At 44.8% G+C, this 25,300-nt stretch overlaps 1 protein-coding gene across 2 annotated transcripts in view; it reads right to left on the bottom strand.

Moving 5' to 3' along the window:
- The window catches only part of LOC104028113 (ceramide transfer protein), a 100,238-nt gene that overhangs the window by 62,616 nt on the left and 12,322 nt on the right, over positions 1–25,300 (bottom strand). For both annotated transcript variants that reach the window (XM_075725574.1, XM_075725575.1), the window contains exon 3: positions 1,229–1,345. In XM_075725574.1, coding sequence (XP_075581689.1) covers positions 1,229–1,345 — 117 coding nt within the window. The remainder of the gene's footprint in view (positions 1–1,228; positions 1,346–25,300) is intronic.

Below are 25,300 nucleotides of genomic sequence, written 5' to 3'. Positions count from 1 at the left end.
GCACTGGCGTGGCCCCACCTCGAGCACTGTGTGCAGTTTTGGGTGCCTCAATATAAGAAGGACATCAAACTATTAGAGTGTGTGCAGAGGAGGGTGACCAAGGTGGTGAAAGGTCTCGAGGGCAAGACTTATGAGGAGCAGCTGAGGCCACTTGGTTTGTTCAGCTTAGAGAAGAGAAGGCTGAGGGATGACCCCATCGCAGTCTACAGCTTCCTCTAGGGGGGCAGCGGAGGGGGAGGTGCTGATCTCCTCTCTCTGGTGACCAGCGATAGCACACGAGGAAATGGAATGAAGCTGCCTCAGGGAAAGTTCAGATTGGACATTAGGAAAAGGTTGTTCACTGAGAGGGTGGTCGGTCACTGGAACAGGCTCCCCAGGGAAGTAGTCATGGCCCTAAGTCCGTCAGAGTTCAAGGAGTGCCTGGACAATGCTCTTAGTCATATGGGTTAGTTTTAGGTAGACCTGCGAGGAGCAGGGAGTTGGACTCAATGATCCTTATGGGTCCCTTCCAACTTGAGATATTCTGTGATTCTACCTGTGTAACCCAGATGCAGAAGTTGCATTGTGCTAGGTACTGTAGTTTAACTCAACATCTTGGAGCAGTGCCTATCTTGTATCTGAAAGCATAACAGATGTTTTGTGTGCTACATACTTTAAAAATGCCTGACCTTCAAGACCTTTAGGTAAAATCAGAGTAACAGAGTTCATCAGAAGAGATAAGGCATAGATCAGGAAAGCTGAACCAAAATGGTGATGAACAGTAGGGCCTTAAAAGACAAGGAGAGAAAAGCCAGTAATCAGATACAGTAAAAGCAGCCAAACAATGAAAGAGATGAGCCTAAAAACCAGAATGATAACCTAGGAGAATGGACTTTAACAAGTTTAATATCTAGGCCATCTAGATAAGAACCAATTCAATAATCAGTGAGAAAGGATGGAGAAAACCACTGAAAAGTCACTCAAACATAATGCAAGCTTTTTCTTTTTCAAGCTAGAGCGCTCAAGAAAGGTTCACAGTTAGCTCCCAGTTCTCTAAACTCTTAAATATGAAGGATAAGCAAATCAATTCCTTTGGAACATATTTAACACACTGCTTCAGTCTTGCAGCTTTTATCTGTCATAAATACCTGAAGTACTTTAATGACTGTACAGTGAAGCTTACAACTCTCCACAAGCACCACCAGATCTAATGAGGGAGTGAGAAAGGAAATCAGAAAAGAACCCATACCTTGTGTTGTTCTATTGCATCTACCCACTGTTGTCTGTGGTCTGGGTCCTGAGCTCGGAGGTACCAAACACTATCGTTTACACTAATATCAAATCTGCATTCATCAAAGTCATGGGGCTGTGAAAGAAAAGAATGTAAGAATAGCTAAAATTATCAACATGATCAACAACATCTCACACTCTAAAATACTGTAATTAGAAAGACTGATTGATATTGCCTTGAATTCATCCTAGATTCTAAACTCCATTTTATGTAGCTGTCTCAAATAATGAACTAACATACACTTCCATAATGAAAAATGCCAGTCTTCTGAAACAGAAAAGCCTTTTTTGTACATTCTTATTAAACAAAATTGTCGCAAACAAGTTCTACACAAGCACTGACCAAACCTTCATACTTCGAAAGGAATCCTTTAGCAAAATAATTAGTGGACACAGCCAGGAAAATAAACTTTTTTTTTTTTTTTAATTTTCAAAGCAGAAAAGAGAAATTAAGGTTATTGCTATCAATATTGATTTTAGATGGAAGGAATACATACATCATAGCAAAAAGCACCAGGACAGAACCATAAAAGCAGACTATAGCAAAATGACAAGGAAGGCAGGCAACTAAAGGAACCTGTGGCACCCTCTGCCTCAACTATCTTCACTAAGACAGGATTGTCAGATAATTGGGAGCAACATGCAAACCCTTCCCATATCACCACTCAAATGCATCTAACTTTCAGTTCACATGCCTCAAATACTAAAAAGCTTTTACTAGCATTACAGTGAATGCTGGTAAGGAAAGTACAAGGGAACAAAACAATGATCTAATCTGCCCTGTGCCCTGACACTGTCAGTTCAAAGTTACTCCCTAGCAAACATCCAACACAGAGCACAACTTCCCCCCTCCCTTCATTGAAAACTATTCTTAACAAAACATAACACAGGTATAGCTGAATACCTTTTTGAATTCAAATACAAAGAAAAGTTACACATACAAGTAACCACAGGAAGATAACAGGCTCTAAGGTTAAGGTGAATGATGCAATCTGAAAGACCATAAATAATGATTCCTGATGCCAAAGACAAGACTACACATGTTAATATCCTTTACAACATAAGAACTACTCTGTGAATACATTCATCTTGCAGACAACTAAAGCACTGTGGATCACTCGTGAAACACTCCACAAAAATAAACCTAAAAGCAAGTCTCATTTGTTGTGTCATGCACAACAGTTCAGTGTCAGTGAGAATTATTTTCTAAGGATCTGGAAATCAGAAGCTACTTACACATAATACACAATCTTTCTTATTTAAATATACTAAGGAGGAAGAAAAGTACAACAGAAGCCAACTAGAAAATAAAAAATTAGCTAGGAAGAGTTTAACAAAAGTACTTGAAGCTTCACCTTTTTTTAACAGCTTCACATATTTGGCCAAACATCTTAACCTAAGTTCAATTTAAAGAAATTTAAACTTCCCACAGAAAAAAAATCCAGCAACTGGCAAAGCTGACAGTCAAGTGAATCAGCTGCAGCTACTCATTCCCTTAATACCTGACCATCTCAACTTAATTCAATTCAACTTTCAAAACTGGTTACATATGCTGCTTTGCTTTCACTGAACCACAGAACATAGGGGACATAAAGTCTTCTAGTCCAGGCCCCTCTTTTTCAAACTATTTTCTACATTATTATTACTATATATGAGAAAAATGTTCATCTGCTTTAAGGTAGCAAGCCTGCCACATCTATGTGTCAGGCTTATAATCCTGTTCCCAGCCATCCCTCTACCAGGACCTCCTTGAGCAATGTGGTGGGGGATATGTACCTACAACAATGGAAGATTCTCCCAAAAATCAAGTGTACAAGAATTAGCTATCAAAGTTTTTCCTGCCATGATAGTATTCCTCTGACTGATCTCTCTCCAAGGCCCTTTGGGAGGAGTTAAAAGCAATTACATGCTATGCAGTTGTTGTGGTTTAACCCAGCAGGCAGCTAAACACCACACAGCCATTCACTCACACCCCCCTCCCCAGTGGGATGGGGGAGAGAATTGGAAAAAAACCTTAAATTTGTGGGTTGAGATAAAGACAGTTTAATAGGACAGAAAAGGAAGGGAAAATAAAATAATAATAATAAAATAATATCCAAAGCAAGTGATGCCCAATGCAATTGCTCACCACCTGCCAACCAATGCCCAGCCAGTTCCCGAGCAGCGATCACTGCTCCCCGGCCAACCCCCCCCCAGTTTCTATACTGAGCATGATGTCATATGGTATGGAATAAGGGGTGGAGAATGTGCTGGATTTGGCTGGGACAGAGTTAATTTTCTTCCCAGTAGCTAGTATGAGGCTATGTTTTGGATTTGTGCTGGAAACAGTGTTGGTAACACAGGGATGTTTTAGCTATTGCTGAGCAGGGCTTACACAGAGTCAAGGCCTTTTCTGCTCCTCACCCCACCCCACCAGCGAGCAGGCTGGGGGGCACAAGGAGTTGGGAGGGGACACAGCCGGGACAGCTGACCCCAACTGACCCAAGGGATGTCCCACACCGTATGACGTCATGCTCAGCACATAGAGCTGGGGGAAGAAGGAGGAAGGGGGGACATTCAGAGTGATGGCGTTTGTCTTCCCAAGTCACCGTTACGCGTGATGGAGCCCTGCTTTCCTGGAGGTGGCTGAACACCTGCCTGCCCATGGGAAGCAGTGAATGAATTCCTTGCTTTGCTTTGCTTGCGTGCGTGGCTTTTGCTTTACCTATTAAACTGTCTTTATCTCAACCCATGAGTTTTCTCACTTTTACTCCTCTGATTCTCTCCCCCATCCCAGCAGGGGGGAGTAAGCGAGCAGCTGGGTGGTGCTTGGTTGTCATCTGGGGTTAAACCACAACAGCAGTTAGAAAGACTTGCTAAAACTAATCTTAAAAGCCTGCAGTAGTACTGATTCCATACACAACTTATCCCAGTGCACAGTGATCCTTGCTGTCATTTTTTTTCCCCTCCATCTCTAACCTAAAAGTCTTTTATTGTGACTTAAGACCATGACTTGTCTACCCTCTTCAAAGGCAGGTTTATGTATTCCCTTTCTTTGCATAGCAACTTTTAATATATTTTAAAAACTATGTCCTGTTGCTATGACAAGGAAGGGAAATGTTTTCCTTGAGATCTAGCTAAAACTTTTAAACACCTTTCTGGGCCATTCACTGCATGCACACTTCTTCATTACCTATAGTTAAGAGACTAGGCCACATAAAAATCAGGTCTAGGGTTATCCTCAGCTCACTGTGCAATTTCATATTACAAAAAAAGCCAGCTGAACAGGTGGTCCTGTTAGACAAGTTACTTAACAATAAGAAATCTCCACTAGCAATGCTAAATACTGCTTGAAAAGTTAGGTAGGAGATACATGATTTGCTCCTGACAAATGCATGCTACCCATTTACCATGTTATAGTAGTTATTAATTGCCTATTTTCCATATTTTTCTGGCAACTGAAGTCAGGCCCATTGTTTCCCTCCTTTTCCTCTGTGTCTTTTAAAGACAGGCTCCACCATAAGAACCCTGAATTCACTGAACATGAAAGTCAAGTTCTCGAATATGTATTTTACCAAGAGCAAATAAAATATCTGAACACATGTGACAACTTCTTAACCCAGAACAAGTCAAGTTGTTGCCAATTAACCCTTTTCTCAACCAAAAATGAGTTCATACTTCATTTTCATTCATAACTTGGCAGACAAATATGTAATTTTTTGCTATCATATCTGTTACATTCTCCTCCCCACTGAGCTCTGGACAAACTTCCTTCACTTCCCTCTTGCTATAAATGCTTTTATTTTTTTCTGTAGCTGCATCTAGCAGAGACCACAAAGCATTATTCACCACTTCTCAGGTCTGTCCTTTATTCTTGTAACATCCTCCTCAGACTGGTTTGAGCCTCTCCTTACACTTGCTTCAAGTTTTCCCATTTCTCTTCCCTGTAGATCTTGCCTCATTTCATTTAGATCTCCTTTTATCTGAAGTTCACTCATTCTAGCCTAGCGTTCACTTTCCTCCATATGCTCAGAACGGATTATAAAATGGTGTAGTTCTTACCCAGCCACCAGACAAGACATTGCAGGAAAACCAGTGATTTTCAAGTGTAACAAGCTAAGGGCCTGCGTTGAGGCTAGGATATATCCTACTACCCTTTCACAAGCAAAACAAGGCAAGAAAGTGAGGAATGTTTTAGTCACACAGGGAAGCAGAAAGCAAGTAGGAGTCACTATCTGCCCTCAGGACCTAAAGCAGGTTGGAGAACTTCAGCTGCTTTTTCCTAACACCCCCACCTCTCAGCAGCCTCAAGCAGCATACACAAATTGAGAGGGTACTGGGGAACAAAACCCAGACTGACATGACACTGTGAATGGGAACACCTGAAAACCTTTATAGTTTTCAAAGGTAAGTTTGGCAGACTTTAAGAGTCTGTGGCAGAGGCAGCCAAGAGCTTCTTCTAGAGCCAGCATTTCAAAGAAAAACAACTAAATCATAATTCCATGCAAGAATACTGTCCTGGTTTCGGCTGGGACAGAGTTAATTTTCTTCCTAGTAGCAGGCACAGTGCTGTGTTTTGCATTTAGTAGGAGAAGAATGTTGATAACACGCTGATGTTTTTAGTTGTTGCTAAGTACTGCTTATGCTAGTCAAGGACTTTTTCAGCTTCCCATGCTCTGCCAGGCGCACAAGAAACTGGGAGGGGGCACAGCCAGAATAGTTGATCCAAACTGACCAAAGGGCTGTTCCATACCATACGGCGTCATGGGCAGTATAGAAACTGGGGGGGGTTGGCTGGGGGGCAGCGATCACTGCTCGGGAACTGTCTGGGTATCGGTCGGTGGGTGGTGAGCAATTGCATTGGGCATCACTTGCTTTGTATGTTATTATTACTATTATTATCCTGTTACTATTATCATTAGTATTTTCCTTTATTTCAATGATTAAACTGTTCTTCTCTCACCCCAGGAGTGTTTCTCACTCTCACTCCTCCGATTCTCTCCCCCATCCCATCGGGGCAGGGGGAGTGAGCGAGCGGCTGCGTGGTGCTGAGCTGCTGCCTGGGGCTAAACCACGACAAATACACTGCAAGAAACAGGCCTCTGGCATCACCAAACATCCTTTCTGTATGCCTCCCAAAGCTTTCTTTCAAGGCACCTGCAGAGAATCCTGCTGAAATAAAGGCAATTGCAAGTACTCACGTGTCCCAGATTTTTCTGTATAAAACCAACTGATACTAGCTCTTAAATTCTAAACAAGCAGTTTATATGAAGAAACATTTACTTGGCCACAGTTACTGAGGAAGTCCCTAGCCAGCTCAGGTCTCATGAGTCATAGCTGACTGCATTGCCACAAAATCCTTCCTGCTATACAGCTCTCAAGCCTGAGGTATTCATGAAACAAGCATAACAGCGGTATCTGCTTGAAAAATAGTTTCAAGTGCTTAAGGCAAATCACACAGGGAGGTTTAAGTGGTTTTATATGCTTCATAACCTTCAAGAGTACTCCATGGGGGGAAATACTTGAAGAAACTTTTGCTTGTTAAACCAGTCTCTCACTACTCTAAAAGGTATTTCTTCTCTACATAGGAAAGCCAGGGCAGTTCATAGCAGGTCCAGCTCAAGTCTGTACATCGCAACTATTAAGGGTGCTTGTGCTGCTATTTCCATTGCAGAACTAAAACTTATCTACAGTGAAGTTGTTATTTTAAAATAATTTTGAAGGGTTTTTTTTGTATTAAGAAAATACTGAGCAGGGCACTAGGACATAAGACAAACAATACAGGCCTACAGAAAACAAGAACCACCATTCATTAGTTCTCTCTCAGGCAGGAACAGCACTAGCATTAATATGACAAAGGCTGTTATCTATCCTAGTTCCACTGGTTCACAGTTATTAACAAAATGATACCATATACTGCTATGAAGATAACAGCAGCTTACAATACACCAGTGTTATAAACTGTAATAACATATACAAACCAAGTGAACACAAACATTGTGCTCACCTAATTCAGCAGTACAAAACTATTTATCCCTGAAGCTTTGACATACCAGGTTGTTTTTTTTTTTTTTTTGTGATGTCAAGAAGTCATTTTTTTTTAAATACAAGATTAAGAAAAATTTAGTATAGCTGCACATTGATTTTAGCCCATGGCTAAATGTGCAAACCTGTTCAGTTGCTGAATATAATTCTTGATATTTCACTATATTCTTGAATTTCTAAATTCCAGTCATATTTAAGCCATATTCCATGAAACTTCTAGTGCTAATTTCCACTTTCATCCTGCTAGAACACCAGATTATTTACTTTTCTGGGGACTAAGTTATCACAGCCATAAGATCTCATAAGAGAACTATATTCATAAAAGAGTAATATTTGCTTTCATTGTCAAATTAAGTAAACTGTTTTATTTCCTCTAATATTCCCCTATTGCAAAATTGTGAGAAATCACTGCTTTAGAAAAGGCATTTTGTAAAACAATGCATTTTGGTTTACTTAGGTTTTACAAAATTCTCTTAAGGGAAAAAAGCTATCTGTTTTAGCAATTAATACTATGCTTGGTAAGAATTTTACCAGACAAGATAGGTCTAAAAACATGGTCTCTCGTGCCCTATTAAATACTAAGGAGAAGTATTTAGTCAAGTTAGTATATTTCTTTCTGAAGTCACTGCTCATTTTCAGAATACAACCTGAACACTGCTCATCCAAATGGTCTATTCCTTGTTGTATCCTCCCTTAACATTATTTCCTGTGAACGAGCATCATCACTGTATTTTCCTTTAGAGATCTCTTCCTTTCCCAGAGTTGGAGTACACGCAGCAAAATCCTGCCTCTGCTTAGGAACAGTCCTTGTCCCTTATTCTTTCAAACAAGTACATTAATCAAAAGCTATATCTATGACTACTCTCTAGATTATTGCAGTGGGTATACCCTAGCTGGCTGCCAGACCCCCACCCGGCCACTCCCTCACTCCCCCTCCTCAACTGTACAGGGGGAAAAAATAAGATGAAAAGCTGTGGGTCAAGATAAAGACAGGGAGATCACTTACCAATTGCTATCATGGGCAAACCAGACTCAACTTGGCAAAAATTCATTTTATTTTTAATTAGCAATAAATTAAGTTGGATGGTGAGAAACAAAGACAAAACTAAAAACACAGGTGCAGGGAAATGGGGGGGTTGCAGTCAGTTCATAACACTTCAACTCTGCCACTCCTTCCTCGCATTTTTTCCCCTGCTCCAGCATGGTTCCTCTCCATGGCTGCAGTCCTTTGGAATAAACCTGCTCCAACATTGGCTCTCCACAGGCTGCAGCCTCCTTCAGTGCATATCCAGTTGCTGCAGTGTGGAGTCCTCCACAGGCCACAGTGTGGATATCCACTCTGGCATGGTCCTCTCCACAGGCTGCAGGGAAATGCCTGCTGTGCAGTGGTCTCCTCCAGGGGATCTCTGCTGGGTACATGGAGCACCTCCTCCTGCTCTCACCACAGGGCTGTTTCTCACACTGTTTTCCTCACTCCTCTTTCTCTCACACTGCTGCACAGTGTTTTTGCCCTTTCTTAACTGCTTACCCCAAGGCATTACCACAGTGGCTGAGGTGCTCAGCTGTGCCCTGCAGTGGGTCCACTGGAGCCAGCTGGAACTGGCTGTGTCCGGTGCACAGCAGCCCCAGCCTCTCACAGAGGTTGCCCTGCAGCCCCCACCCTTGCCACATACACCCAATGCAATTATAAAAGTGCATAAAGATCCTTTTTTCTCTACAAGTTATTTTTGAAGACACTTGGCTTTGGAAGCATAAACATTAAAGTTACTAAATGAAGTCATTAATTTAGCAAGGCTGTGGTTTTGGTGTTTTGTTTTATTTTTTAAAATATCATTAACTATCCTAGATCTAACTGTCAGAGTGGAACAATTTAGAGAATGCATTGTATTTCATTGTTTATCATACATTTTATTCAAAATGTACTGAAAACCCAAGAGATGTGGCAAGTTCTAATTCACTTAATTTGCAATTCATGCTGCATTGGTTTATATGCGAACACACCTCTGATGCATGCTATTCCCAACTGCCTACTGAAAAACCAATGACTTGCAATAGCAAAATCTAGAATATAACAAACATGCACTTGAAATATCAGCTAAACTTTGATCAAAGTCATGGAATGACACTGTGTTATTAGAAGAAATGAGGGCAAGATTGAAATAGTTGTAAAACAGCATGTGCACACAGCCACTGCCTGAAGTGATCTACCATTGACTGTGGATACCCTACGTAAAAGCTCCATGGATTAGTGAGGGGGTGTTAACAGATTTAGATACACACTGTGAGAAATGAGGATATAACCAATGGGCCTGTCCTGTTTGAACACAGTCTGAAGAACCCTAAGCTTTATTGTCGTGGTTTAGCCCCAGCCAGCAACTCAGTACCACGCAGCCGCTCGCTCACTCCCCCTACCCCGATGGGATGGGGGAGAGAATCGGAGGAGTAAGAGTGAGAAACACTCCTGGGCTGAGATAAGAACAGTTTAATAATTGAAATAAAGTAAAATAGTAATGCTAATAGTAACAGTATAATAATGGTAATAATAATAATGATACACGAAGCAAGTGATGCACAATGCAATTGCTCACCACCCGCCGACCGATACCCAGACAGTTCCCGAGCAGCGATCGCTGCTCCCCGGCCAACCCCCCCCAGTTTATATACTGAGCATGACGTCATATGGTATGGAATAGCCCTTTGGTCAGTTTGGATCAACTATTCTGGCTGTGCCCCCTCCCAGTTTCTTGTGCGCCTGGCAGAGCATGGGAAGCTGAAAAAGTCCTTGACTAGCATAAGCAGTACTCAGCAACAACTAAAAACATCAGTATGTTATCAACATTCTTCTCCTACTAAATCCAAAACACAGCACTATGCCTGCTGCTAGGAAGAAAATTAACTCTATCCCAGCCGAAACCAGGACATTTATTAAAGTCATAACTTGTGTTTAGTGCTAACTATCAGTTAATGACTCCAGGATATATGATACTGGAAACAGAAGCGTGCATGTTGTCACCTTGGTGGGAATTAAACCAGAGAACCAAGTCCCCTGCAGAAAAATGCAAATGATGTTTCTCAGGTATCCATTAGGAGCAAAATATTTGCAATATCCACTGACATCATACATTAGTCATGGGAAAAAAAATCAGAATTATACCATCTGGAAAAACAGCAGCTTAGAATTGATATGAAATTGCTGAGTTAAACTCATTGGGAATCCCATCATATACAGGAAGAAGTTAGAGTTATTAATCAGGCAGGAAGCAAGGCAACTTCATATCAACTTTAGAGAACGTAGAAACCCCATGTATCACTTTTTTTTTTAGTTTTAATAGGACAGTCAAATACAGGAACAGGAATCACATACACTGCTGCACCCCTAAAATCACTATTTGTGTATTGATTAGCTGTCTTTTTGTTATATCTCATACTATGTACTGCAGTATGCCATGGAAGATCCAAAAGTTGTACATACACCAACAGTCCAACATTGATTTCACAAGAAAACCATGAGGCAACACCCAGACAGGATACTCTACCCTAAGAGCAAAGCCATGCTTTGCAGCAGTACTGTTGAGCTGTCAGAGAGAATACAGCACCCTGGACTCAGACTCACAGTGATGGGAATGGAGAGTTCCCATCCTATGAAAGCAGGGGAGCTGCAGCTAGAGCAGAGGCCTGCTGTACCCATGAAAGCGGCACACTAAGACTTTAAGATTAGCTTGCTTTGAATCCAAACATAAGCAACTAAATACAGTACAACTGTATAAGCATTTCTATAAATGCAGTACTATCATTACTAACAACAGGCCACAAGCCTTATGCTAACTATGCAAGGCACCAGTCCTGGTCTGTAAAGCTCATTATCAACTTGTTATGAAAACTGGCTCAGCAAACTAGAGCTTGGTACCAGGTGTCTCTTGTTATGACATACAATTTAAGCATGAGATAACAAAGGCTTTGAAAATATGGACACAGACTAAAAGCAGAGGCCCCAGAACCATAAAGAACTCATTAATGGTCAATTACTAGTCAGTGAAAAAGTGCAACCTCCAGAGCTGGGAAGACTGCTTTTGCTCTAAGCAGCAGCAGCTGCTACACAAGGGGCAGAAAAAACCCCAAACCAAAACCCCAGAACAGCTGAGCAACAGGGCAATGCACCTGCTGCAGCCTGGGAAAGTAACACTTTCCACCCACCCCCGCCCCCCACCCCCACCCCCAGCATCACACAGCATGTAGTCCAGGAGCAGGAGCCAAGGATTAAAAGTCACCTAGAAGCTCAATGATTTTATATAAGATGGTTACAAAAGATCCCAAATTGGGGCAGGACTGGCAGAAGATGCCTACTTCAATTCTGTCCCTGTCCTGTCATCCATGTGTGTGTCCCCTCCCATTAAGGAGCTCTCCAGTCAGGTCACCTTGTCCTCAGCAACTAGGACCATCAAGAACAAAGATATCAAGCTAGCTATATGGCATTGGCTCGGTGGTACTGCATACTTGCAGCTAATTTAGGATATAAGTGTTAAAGACTGGCTGCTTTGAATACATAATGATAATGGTTAGTGTGTAAGAACTAATGTATAGTGATAATTAACAACATGTAAGAGCTAATTATAAGCACAAGGTATGTTGCTAACAAATGTTAACCTAAAAGCTTTCATTCTAAAGTTTAAAATTGACCTGCTGTCAGTCTAAACTCTCTCATCACAACTCTCTCTAATTCCTTGATATATATAAAAAAAAATTCTATTTGTGTACATATATATCTATATATGCACACATATTTAGTTGTGAAAAAACTTTTCTCCTGCAACTTAAAGTTTTAAGAATATATTAGACACCAGTCACAATGCAATCTGGGTTCTTAAGTGTCTGAAGACATGGGGTAGCAAATTCTGTTGGTAGAATGGCAGACTTCAACTGAGAGGAAAGACATGCCAAACAGACTAAGAAGCGACTGAAGCCTGCCAGAAGATTTGATCTAAACCACATTGATTAGAATTCATGAGGAACATGGCAAAAGCAGCAACTGAAGTTTACATCTAAAGGAGGAGGCAAAAAGAACAACTCTGAAAAGCAGAAACAACACTAAAGAAGTCATCTGTGAACAACTACTGTGTTTATGAACAGAAGCAAAAGGCTGAGTTAGCAACTTTAGGAAGCAGCAAAACAGGAGATGGCCTGGTACAGCTGCATATTAGTATATATCTATAAAAAATATTCTGACCCTTTTACTTAGCATTCCAGGAATGCATATCAGTAAGTGAGGTCTGATATTACACAAATCCTCAGTAGAGATTTTAAAAATGTCATTAACAGCTATCACAAGACAGATCAGATAATCAACAGCAGGTTGCCTAGCAGGACTGTTGAGCAACACTACAACCCTGGAAGGGGGTTGACATATGAACAAACTGTATCCACTAATAATAAATCAATCTTAGGAAGATTCACAGAAATTCAGATTGAGCAAGAATAAGGATTGCAAATATCACAGAAAAATTTGCTGAGGTATAAAACCATACCTTTAATACCAAATGCAAAAAATGAAATTATTTAAGGCTTGGTATAGCATCTGTGAGAAATGTTCCAGAGCATGAAAATGCTCAGATAAAACCCATAGGCAGGAATTAGGAACCTAAAGGAGATGTCAAGTCATGAACACTGTTAAAACTTAATTCTTTTAATAAAATAATCAAGTGGGGGAATGATATTCTAATTGATAATAAAAAGTTAACAGAACTAACGTTGGATTACAGTCCTAATGTCAACTGTGTGGTAATATATAATTATATTCAAGTACTAAAGCTGAATTCTTCAGCAATATTAAGTAATCCTACAATATTTGGTCATTTAATACACATTACTACTTTTTTTTTCACATCTTGTTCATATTATGACAAAAAATTCCATAATGATTAACAGTCTTACTTAAGCTGTTCTGAATGCATATTTTTTCACTTCTGAATTCATTTCCTCAATACATAGTAAGGAAGAAATCTTCTGTTTCTCCACCCAGCCAAATAATTGCTTTTTGCTTGCCAAAGAGATTAGCACTTTACAGCACTTTGATAAATACAGAACAACATTCTGACTTTTTCACTATGAACATAACCGATCCATTGCTAGCTCAGATAACTCAAAGACTGTAAGAGATTCATATACAAATTTGTAGATTCATAGAATCATTTAGGTTGGAAAAGACCTTTAAGATCATCCAGTCCAACCATTAACCTAACATTACCAAGTCCACCACTAAACCAATTAAGGGTAGAGTAGCAATTTCATGTTTCCTGCCTTGGTGGCTGGATTATTTTTTAATGAAAGTAAAAACTAGGAATCATTAAGACTGGAAAGGATCTATAAGATCATCAGTCCAATCATCAACCCAACACCACCATGCCCACTAAACCATGTCCCAGAGTGCCACCTCTGCCTGTTTTTTGAACACTTCCAGGGATGGGGACTCCACCACCTCTCTGGGCAGCCTGTTCCAATGCTTGACTACCCTTTCCATAAAGGAATTTCTCCTAATATCCAATCTAAACCTTTCTGATGCAGCTTGAGCCCATTTCCTCTCGTCCCTTTGCTAACTACTGGGGAGAAGAGACCAACACCCACCTCACTACAACCTCCTTTCAGGTAGTTGTAGAGAGCGATAAAGTCTCCCTTCAGCCTCCTCTTCTCCAGACTAAACAACCCCAGCTCCCTCAGCCACTCCTCATAAGGCCTGTGCTCCAGACCCTTCACCAGCTTCATTGCCCTTCTCTGGACATGCTCCAGCACCTCAATGTCCTTCAATGTCCTGGGCTCAAAACTGGACACAGTATTCCAGGTGTGGCCTCACCAGCGCTGAGTACAGGGGGACAATCACCTCCCTGCTCCTGCTGGCCACACTATTCCTGACACAAGCCAGGATGCTGTTGGCCTTCTTGGCCACCTGGGCACACTGCTGGCTCATGTTCAGCCGGCTGTCAACCAATACCCCCAGGTCCTTTTCCACCAGGCAGCTTCTCAGCCACTGTTCCCCAAGCCTGGAGTGTTGCATGGGGTTATTGTGACCCAAGTGCAGGACCCGGCACTTGGCCTTGTTGAACCTCATACAGTTGGCCTCAGCCCATTGGTCCAGCCTGTCCAGGTCCCTCTGCAGGGCCATCCTACCCTCCAGCAGATCGACACTCCCACCCAGCTTGGTGTCATCTGCAAACTTACTGATGGCACACTCAATCCCCTCATCCAGATCATTGCTAAAGATATTAAAGAAGGCTGGCCCCAAAACTAAGCCCTGGGGGGCACCGCTCGTGACCGGCCGCCAACTGGATTTAACTCCATTCAACACAACTCTCTGGGCTCGGCCACCCAACCAGTTTTTAACGCAGCGAAGAGTACGCCCGTGCAAGCCATCAGCTGCCACCTTCCCAAGGAGAATGCTGTGGGAGACCGTGTCAAAGGCTTTACTGAAGTCCAGGTAGATGACACCCACAGCCTTTCCTTCATCCACTAGGCGGGTCACCAGGTCATAGAAGGAGATCAGGTTGGTCAAGCAGGACCTGCCTTTCATGAACACGTGCTGGCTGGGCCCCATCCCCTGATTGGCCTGCTGTTGTGGTTTAGCCCCAGCCAGCAACTAAGCACCACGCAGCCGCTCGCTCACTCCCCCTACCCCGATGGGATGGGGGAGAGAATCGGAGGAGTAAGAGTGAGAAACACTCCTGGGTTGAGATAAGAACAGTTTAATAATTGAAATAAAGTAAAATAGTAATGCTAATAGTAACAGTATAATAATGATAATAATAATAATGATACACGAAGCAAGTGATGCACAATGCAATTGCTCACCACCCGCCGACCGATACCCAGACAGTTCCCGAGCAGCAATCGCTGCTCCCCAGCCAACCCCCCCAGTTTATATACTGAGCATGATGTCATATGGTATGGAATAGCCCTTTGGGCAGTTTGGATCAACTATTCTGGCTGTGCCCCCTCCCAGCTTCTTGTGCGCCTGGCAGAGCATGGGAAGCTGAAAAAGTCCTTGACTGGCATAAGCAGTACTGAGCAACAACTAAACCATCAGCGTGTTATCAACATTCTTCTCATCCTAAATCCAAACCACAGCACTATGCCTGCTGCTAGGAAGAAAATTAACTCTATCCCAGCCGAAACCAGGACAGTATCCACCCCTTATTCTATACCATCTACGTCATGCACAGGCCCTCCCCTCTCCAATGTGTTCCAATTAATCACCACCGCTTTCCCTGTCTTGATATACACACAGATATCATTCCCTTCGTCTATGGCCCATCCCTCTAAAATGTCCATTGAGTTCATTTAGCCCATGACTTTGGGTTCCATCTGTCATCACAGTCTTTCAGAGCAGGACAGGTGGTGTGCAGTGTTGGACTGTTGCATGCTGAAGTCAGTTCTCATTCCAACATGGTTTCATCAAAGTTCATTTTCATTAAGCTGGGCAATTCTTACTGCAATACCATTGATGTGGCATATAGCAATCATAATATACAGTATTACATACTTAATAATAACCTACTATATTATTATATTAACATACAGTTAAGAGATAACATACAGTATTATAAAGCAATTAATATCATACAATTCAGTTCATTGACTATTTTCACCCAAAATCAAATCCCCTTGAGGTACACATTGGACTTCCCCATCCTTTCGCATCACCCACCAAGTGCACCCAGGTCCTTGAGCAAAAGCAATCCCACAAATGGGTTTGCCTTTGCCCGAGGGGGAAGTAACCCAGACTGTCTTCCCCAGCATATTTTCATGTGCACTACAGGAACTTTATCTCCTTCTACAGTACGTAAAAGTGTTGATTGGGCAGGGCCAGCTCAATTGGCAGATCCCCTGGTGTTGACTAACCAGGTGGCTTTTGCTAAATGTGTATCCCAATGTTTAAATGTCCCACCACCCATTGCTCTCAGGGTAGTCTTTAACAGTCCATTGGATCGCTCGATTTTCCCGGAGGCTGGTGCATGGTAAGGGATGTGATATACCCACTCAATGCCGTGCTCTTTGGCCCAGGTGTCTATGAGGTTGTTTCGGAAATGAGTCCCGTTGTCTGACTCGATTCTTTCTGGGGTGCCATGTCGCCACAGGACTTGCTTTTCAAGGCCCAGGATGGTGTTCCAGGCGGTGGCATGGGGCACGGGATATGTTTCCAACCATCCAGTGGTTGCTTCCACCATGGTGAGCACATAGCGCTTGCCTTGGCGGGTCTGTGGGAGCGTGATGTAATCAATCTGCCAGGCCTCCCCATATTTATATTTCAGCCATCGTTCACTATACCCAAGGGGCTTGAACTGCTTGGCTTGCTTGATTGCAGCGCATGTTTCACACTCATGAATAACCTGTGCAATACTGTCCATAGTTAAGTCCACCCCTCGATCACGAGCCCATTTATACGTTGCATCCCTTCCTTGATGGCCTGAGGCATCATGGGCCCACCGAGCTATAAATAATTCACCCTTATGTTGCCAGTCCAGATCCACCTGAGCCACTTCCATCTTAGCAGCCTGATCCACCTGCTGGTTGTTTTGATGTTCTTCAGTGGCCCGACTCTTAGGTACATGAGCATCTACATGACGAACTTTTACAACCAGGTTCTCTACCCGGGCAGCAATATCTTGCCACAATGGGGCAGCCCAGATGGGTTTGCCTCTGCGCTGCCAGTTGCTCTGCTTCCATTGCTGCAGCCACCCCCACAGGGCATTTGCCACCATCCATGAGTCAGTACAGAGATAAAGGACTGGCCACTTTTCTCTTTCAGCAATATCTAAAGCCATCTGAATGGCTTTCACCTCTGCAAACTGACTCGACTCCCCTTCTCCTTCAGCAGTTTCTGCCACTTGTCGTATAGGACTCCACACAGCAGCTTTCCACCTCCGATGCTTTCCCACAAGACGACAGGACCCATCAGTGAACAGGGCATATTGCTTTTCATTTTCTGGCAATTTATTATACAGTGGGGCCTCTTCAGCACGTGTCACCTCCTCCTCTGGTGATATTCTAAGGTTTTTTCCTTCTGGCCAGTCCATGATCACTTCCAAGATTCCTGGGCGACTGGGGTTTCCTATTCGAGCCCGTTGTGTGATCAGTGCAACCCACTTACTCCACGTAGCATCAGTTGCATGATGTGCAGAGGGGACCCTCCCTTTGAACATCCAGCCCAACACCGGCAGTCGGGGTGCCAGCAGGAGCTGGGCTTCAGTACCAACCACTTCTGAAGCAGCTCGAACCCCTTCATATGCTGCCAGTATCTCCTTCTCAGTTGGAGTATAGCGGGCTTCGGATCCTCTGTATCCCCGACTCCAAAACCCTCGGGGTCGACCTCGAGTCTCCCCTGGTGCTTTCTGCCAGAGGCTCCAGGTAGGGCCATTCTCCCCGGCTGCAGTGTAGGGCACATTTTTAATATCGTGCCCTGCCCGGACTGGCCCAAGGGCTACTGCATGAACTACCTCCCGTTTAATTTGTTCAAAGGCTTGTTGTTGCTCAGGGCCCCATTTGAATTCGTTCTTCTTCCGGGTCACTTGATAGAGAGGGCTTACGATCTGGCTGTAATTTGGAATATGCATTCTCCAAAAACCCACAACGCCTAAGAAAGCTTGTGTTTCCTTTTTGCTAGTTGGTGGGGACATAGCTGTTATTTTGTTGATCACATCCATTGGGATCTGACGACGTCCATCTTGCCATTTTATTCCTAAAAATTGGATCTCCTGTGCAGGTTCCTTGACCTTACTCTGTTTTATGGCAAAACCAGCCTTCAGAAGGATTTGGACTATTTTCTTTCCCTTCTCAAAAACCTCTTCTGCTGTGTTGCCCCACACAATGATGTCATCAATGTACTGCAGATGTTCTGGAGCTTCACCCTGTTCCAGTGCCGTCTGGATCAGTCCATGGCAAATGGTGGGGCTGTGCTTCCACCCCTGGGGCAGTCGGTTCCAGATGTACTGAACACCCCTCCAGGTAAAAGCAAACTGGGGCCTGCACTCTGCTGCCAAAGGGATGGAGAAAAATGCATTAGCAATATCAATTGTGGCATCCCGCTTGGCTGCCTTTGACTCCAGTTCATATTGAAGTTCTAGCATGTCTGGCACGGCAGCACTCAGCGGCGGTGTAACTTCGTTCAGGCCACGATAGTCCACTGTTAGTCTCCACTCCCCATTAGACTTTCGCACTGGCCATGTGGGACTGTTAAAGGGTGAGCGAGTCTTGCTGATCACTCCCTGGCTCTCCAGTCGACGAATCAGGTTATGGATGGGAATCAGGGAGTCTCGGTTGGTGCGATATTGCCGCCTGTGCACAGTCGTGGTAGCAATCGGCACCTGTTGTTCCTCAACCCTCAGCAACCCTACAATCGAAGGGCCCTCCGAGAGACCGGGCAAGGTGGACAACTGTTTAATTTCCTCTGTCTCCAAGGCAGCTATACCAAAAGCCCACCGGTACCCTTTTGGGTCCTTGAAATACCCTCTCCTGAGGCAGTCTATGCCAAGGATGCACGGAGCGTCTGGGCCAGTCACAATGGGGTGCTTCTGCCACTCATTCCCAGTTAGGCTCACTTCAGCTTCCAGTACAGTTAGCTGTTGGGATCCCCCTGTCACTCCAGAAATACAAATGGGTTCTGCCCCTCTATAGTTTGATGGCATTAGCGTGCACTGTGCACCAGTGTCCACTAGAGCCTTACACTCCTGTGGGTCTGACGTTCCAGGCCATCAAATCCACACAGTCCAGGAAACCCGGTTGTCCCTTTCCTCCACCTGGCTGGAGGCAGGGCCCCTCTAACACTGGTCACAGTATTCGCTGTTCACTTCCTGTAAATGTGAATCAAAAGTCCCCTGATCAAGGTCGGAAGTAAAATTAGCCCTCTTACTCTGTCTCGGGAACTGCTCACTGGAAACTGGAGCTGCAATTTTCCTGGGAGAACCACCTTGTGTAATAGTTTTTCCTTGCAACTCACGCACCCGTGCCTCTAAGGTTGAGGTGGGTTTTCCATCCCACTTTCTCATGTCCTCTCCATAATCACGCAGGTAGAACCACAGGGTGCCCCGTGGTGTGTATCCTCTCCATCCTCTCTCTTGAGCATAGGGACGTTGACTCCTAATGGCTGAGACACTGGTCCGTGCAGGTGGGGAGTAGGACAGACCCTCTCTGAGTTGTTGGAACTCTTGGCACAGTTTTTCCACAGCCGAGACACAGGCCCGTAGGGAGGAAGAGAGCTTTTCTTCGTAGTCCCGGAGTTGTCTAGCCACTTCATCCACCGTTGGTGCCTCGTCGTCTTTCCAGGCCAGTATTGCCAACGAGTTGGAATACGATGCTGGTGCGCTCCGTACCACCTTCCGCCACATGGGTTGTGTGCACCTGACTTCATCTGGGTCTTTGGTTAACTGCTCATCATTCAGGTCACTGTAAATCACCTCCAGCACGCCTAATTCCCTCAGGTACTGGATACCTTTCTCTACGGTGGTCCATTTGCTTGGGCGGTATAAAACATCCTCCTTGAAGGGATACCTTTCCTTCACGCTTGACAGAAGTCGCCTCCAGAGGCTGAGTGGTTTTGCCCCTTTTCCAATTGCTTTGTCAATGCCCCCTTCCCTGGAAAGGGATCCCAGCTGCTTGGCTTCCCTACCCTCTAAATCCAGGCTACTGGCCCCGTTATCCCAGCATCGGAGCAGCCAGGTGATGATGTGCTCGCCTGGATGACGACCGAAATCTTTTCGCATATCTCGCAGCTCACTCAGGGATAGGGATCGGGTGGTCACCATCTCATTTATGGGTTCTTCCTCCTCTGGTTCTCGTGATGGCCCTGGTTCATCTTCATCCCTTACTAAACGAACTGATTTCCTCGTGTATTTTTTCTTCTGTATAGGGGCAACTGATACCGGCGCAGGTTGGTTCTCTGGTTTAGCCGCAGTGTCTGTCACTGGGGTTTGAGTAGCCGCAGTGCCCATGGCTGTGGTTTGAGTAGCCGCAGTGCTCATGGCTGTGGCTGGAGTAGCCACAGTGCCTGGGGCAGGGGTTTGAGTAGCTGCAAGGCCTGTAGTGGGGGTTGGAGTAGCCGCAGGGCCTGTAGTGGGGGTTTGAGTAGCCACAGTGCTTGTTGTTTTGTCATCAGATCCAGAGACCTTCTCTTTCTTTTGAGGGTACTGATTAGTGTTGACCACGGCTCGATAGGCATGGGCCAGTCCCCAGCATGTTGCAATGATTTGTGTCTCTCTGGAGCTACCAGGGTGACAACATACTTCTTCCAAATACTTTACTAATTCTTCAGGATTCTGCACTTGTTCATGGGTGAAGTTCCAAAACACTGGAGGTCCCCACTGCCCTAGGTACTTGCGCATATGATCCCACACACCCTGCCACTCATAACTATCCAGCCTTGGGGTAGATCTCTGGATGGTATTTTTAAACTGCTTACTGACCTTTATCAAAACGGAAACAACATTCCCAAGAAGTATCAATAGAAGTATCTTAACTGCCCAGGGGTGTTCAAGATACTGGAAAGTTGTTGTAATGAAGGAGGAAACATCATAGAAGAAAGCAGCAAAGGTGCCATTCTGTATTTCCTCCACAACAAGCCTCTCAGAGTAAGAAGCATAATTGCTAACTCTCTCTATGAGGTAGTACCCGAAGTACAGTAGTGACTTCTGTATGAAACCCAAATACCAAAGAATGCTCAAGGTCAGGGTTTTGATAAGGAGCCTCCCAAGCAAAAGATCATGAATCACTGCAGAGAATAGCACACTACACAAACTGACAACAAGCTTTAACGCGTGCTGCAAAAAAAAGAACATGGTACCTCATGAGTACCTCAGCCTTCTCCTCATCCTTGGTGGCAATGTTCCCCCCCGCATCCAATAAAGGATGGAGATTCTCCTTGGCTCTCTTTTTGTTGTTAATGTATTTGTAGAAACATTTTTTATTATCTCTTACAACAGTGGCCAGATTGAGATCTAGCTGGGCTTTTGCCTTCCTAATTTCCTCCCTGCATGACCTAACAAGACCCCTGTACTCTTCATGAGTTGCCTGCCCCTTCTTCCAAAGGTGGTAGACTCTCCTTTTTTCCCTGAGTACCCACAAAAGCTCCCTGTTCAGCCAGGCCGGTTGTCTTCCCCACTGGTTCGTCTTACGGCACATAGGGACAGCCTCCTAGTAATTGTATATAGCAGACTCCCAACAGGACATCCGCCTTGCTGGCCTTCCCCCTCATCCTTATCCAGAAGCACTTGACCTTATCATCACCACCGTCGAGCTCTGTACAGTCAAAACACTTCCTAACATACAGAGCCACCCCACCACCTCTCCTTCCCTGCCTATCCCTTCTGAAGAGCTGACAGCCCTCCAGTGCAGCACTCCAGCCATGACAGTCGTCCCACCACGTTTCTGTGATGGCGACTATGTCATAGCCATCCTGCTGCACAAGGGCTTCCAGCTCCTCCTGTTTGTTGCCCATGCTATGTTCATTGGTGTACATGCACTTGAGCTAGGCTATCGATTTCACCCCCAGTGTTGCCATGCCGCCCCTGGGCTCCTCACTAGCGGGCCCATTTATATCCCCTTCCCCCTTCAAACCTAGTTTAAAGCCCTCTCAATGAGTCCCGCCAACTCATGGGCGAGGATCCTTTTCCCCCTTGGAGACAGCCGATCTCCATCTGCTGCCAGCAGGCCCAGTGCCATGTAAACCTCCCCATGATCAAAAAAACCAAAATTCCACCAATGGCACCAGCCTCTGAGCCACCTGTTAATCAGGTGAGTTTTCCCCATTGCATTTAGCACTCTTCGCTGCCACTGACGGGACAGAGGAAAACACTGCCTGTGCTCCTGATCCTGCAACCAATCGCCCCAGTGCCCTGAAGTCCCTTTTGATTGCTTTAGGACTTCTCTCTGCAACCTCATCACTGCCCACCTGTACAACCAGCAGCGGGTAATAATGGGAGGGCCTTACCAGATCGGGGAGTTTCCTAGTAACATCCCTAACCAGGCCCCAGGGAGGCAGCAGACTTCCCTGTGGGATGGGTCTGGATGGCAGATTGGGCCCTCAGCTCCCCACAGGAGGGAATCACCCACCACAATTACCCTCCTTTTTTTCTTAACAGGGGCAGTCGTAATCTGTGGGATTGACTGACTGGCCCTCGGCAACCCCCTGGCTGGACCTTCGCCTGCACCTCCCTCCCCGCTTGCCTGGCCCTCAACTTCCAGAGCCCCGTATCTGTTGTGTAGGGGCAGCTGGGAAGGTGAGGGAGGCCGGGAGGGGATTCGCCTGCCACCCCGGGCAGGGACCTGTTTCCATTACCCCCATCTCTTGGATCCCCTCCTTCTGCTTGCTGGCAAGAGGGCAGGGGATCCTGCACTCCTTGTGGGGCCTCCGCCTGCTGCCCTGGCCCCAGGGACGGTCGGGTGCAGCTCCACCAGTCTATCTCCCTCTCACACTCCCTGATACTCCTCAGCCTTTCCACCTCCTCCTTCAGCTCTGCCACCAGGCTGAGGAGATCTCCCTGGTCACAGCCAAGACATTTGCCGTCTCCGCTGCCCTCCGGTACGAGTGACAGGCTCAGGCACTCCCCGCAGCCAGACCTGGACGGCTGCATGTTTGTGCGGGAGCTCCGGCTGGGTCGCCGCATTCCTTCTGGCAGAGGCTTTCGGGTGGTTGGTGACCACAGCTGCCAGGTGTTCTCCTGGGAAGACGATGACCACTGCCTGAGTTTCCCTTTGGAGCTAGGAGGAGGACTTGGCCTTCCCTGCATGCCCTGCCTGTGCTAACTGTCACGCAAACTGCTGCACCACGCCCTTCTGCCACGCCACGCCCTGTTTGCCTGTCCTCATCACCATGCTCCTGGTCGCTCGCGCTCCCTGTGGGCTGCTTTTATATGTGGGGGGTTTGGCCGCCATCACTCCAGGCCCCGCCCATGCTGATTCAGAGCTACCCGTCTTCAGCAGTTCACCCTTTCCTGCTCTAATGGGGGGCTGTACTGCCCGCTCTTGCCCTGTGCTTTTGCTGCCTTAGCGAGGGTGCCCCGGCACGAGCGGCCGCTCCGGAGCCCTTCGCCTCGGTGACTTCAAGGATGTGTACAGAGGATGTGAATGCTAAAGTAATTGTCCAGGAGAATCCCGTGTTCCAAGCAACTTCTGCTTGCCTCACCAACTCCGGCCCCATCTCCTAGGCATCAACTCTTTCTCTCCCTCACTCTTCTGTTGCTCTTTGGCATTTTCCTCTCCATAATACAATCACCTCAGGCCTTTAACATATGAGGAAGCATTCCTGACCACACTTGCCTCTGTAGGGTTTTTTGGATATGCTGTCTAGAATCTCCATTCAGATTTCTCTCCCGTTTAGCCAAGATTTTTCCACCAATCTGGATGTAACTATTTGATTATTTAAGGCACACACCAAAGCCTAAAAGTACTAATTGCCTTGTGTCCTAAATAAACCCCTATCTAGTGAGGGCTTGTATTCTATGTCTTAGTTTACTCAGGTCATCTTTTTAGTAGCAATTAAGGCTGAGGAAGCACTTTATCAAGTTACAGAAAATTAATTATTTAATTAAACGCTCATCACTTCATACTAAAACAGATTGTTTTCCAACCTCAGACAGTTGGAAACAATATTTCCCCATGCAATAAGCAATTATTACAAATTTACTGCTATGGTATTTCTGCCCATGGCATGGATTTATAGCTTAGCTTTTTTAATAAAAGCTTTCACCAACTAAAAGCTATCAGTTCCCATTCAACTTAACTAGCAGCTGACAGAATCAAACCTATCAGCAGATAAGTCGCAATGACATCATTCTTTTATCATAAGCAGGTCTGTTAGCAAGACCAAAGTTCAGAGCAGTAGCTAGAAAAAGCTAATCCAAAGTTTACCCACATTAGTTCTCCAAGTGGGTCCACTTCTATACGCTACCACTCCAACTGCTTCTGAAATTCTTTTAAATTGTATAAAATATGAAATGTAACAGTAAGACACCAATGTACTATTAATGTCATAGTGAATTTTTGAAAATCTATTTTGCAAGACATGATTCTTCATGCTAAAAGTGCTTTAAACAATACTACTAAGAATATTTGTTTAGCACTGACATTCCCTTCAATTAAAAATAAATACACATCTATCTTAAATATTTGTAGAGTTTAAAGTTTCTGTGAAAAAAAGCTCCCACAGGAAGCTTCTAAATCTCTTTAAATTGACAAATGTATGAAGCATGTTAAATTGTCAATCTATTTTTAAAGATGTCAAACTGTACTTCCTCTCACAAGTGCCCAATTATTAATGGTGGCCAGCATCATACTATAAATAAACCATAAATACTGCTAGACAGAGGAAGGAGGGTTGTTCAACTAACAGTATCTTTAAAAAAGCAGGGAAAGTTTTTTTTATTATTAGCAGCTGATTACTGGAAAGAACTGTCTCACTTTTTCTTCAGACTATGTGTAAGAAAATGAGAAGGTTAAAATTGGAAACTGCCAATTTAGCTCTTTCATGTATAGTGTTCTTGTTCTTTTGGTAAACCAGAGCTAAAACATGTTTATTCCAGCCCTAATTTATAACATGAATATATATTAACTTCTTCAGAATAGCAATTTATTGTTGTATTGGGTTTGCGTGGCAAGGTTTTGGTAGCAGGGGGGCTACAGGGGTGGCTTCTGTGAGAAGGTGCTAGAAGCTTCCCCCATGTCCCACAGAGCCAGTGCCAGCCGGCTCCAAGATGGACCCACCACTGGCCAAGGACGAGCCCATCAGCGACGGTGGGAGCACCTCTGGGATAACACAGTTAAGGGGGGGTGGGAACCAAACCACTGGGACACAAACTGCAGCTGGAGTGAGGAGTGCGAATATGTGAGAGGAAGGACTGCAGACACCAAGGCCAGTGAAGAAGGAGGGGGAGGAGGTGCTCCAGGTACTGGAACAAACATTCCCCTGCAGACCATGGTGAGACAGGTTGTCCCCCTGCACCCGGGGAGGAGCCCACGCCAGAGCAGATGGATA

This window comes from Pelecanus crispus, chromosome W (genome assembly GCF_030463565.1).
Source record: "Pelecanus crispus isolate bPelCri1 chromosome W, bPelCri1.pri, whole genome shotgun sequence".
Taxonomy (NCBI): domain Eukaryota; kingdom Metazoa; phylum Chordata; class Aves; order Pelecaniformes; family Pelecanidae; genus Pelecanus; species Pelecanus crispus.
This window is presented reverse-complemented; position numbering and strand designations above follow the sequence as displayed.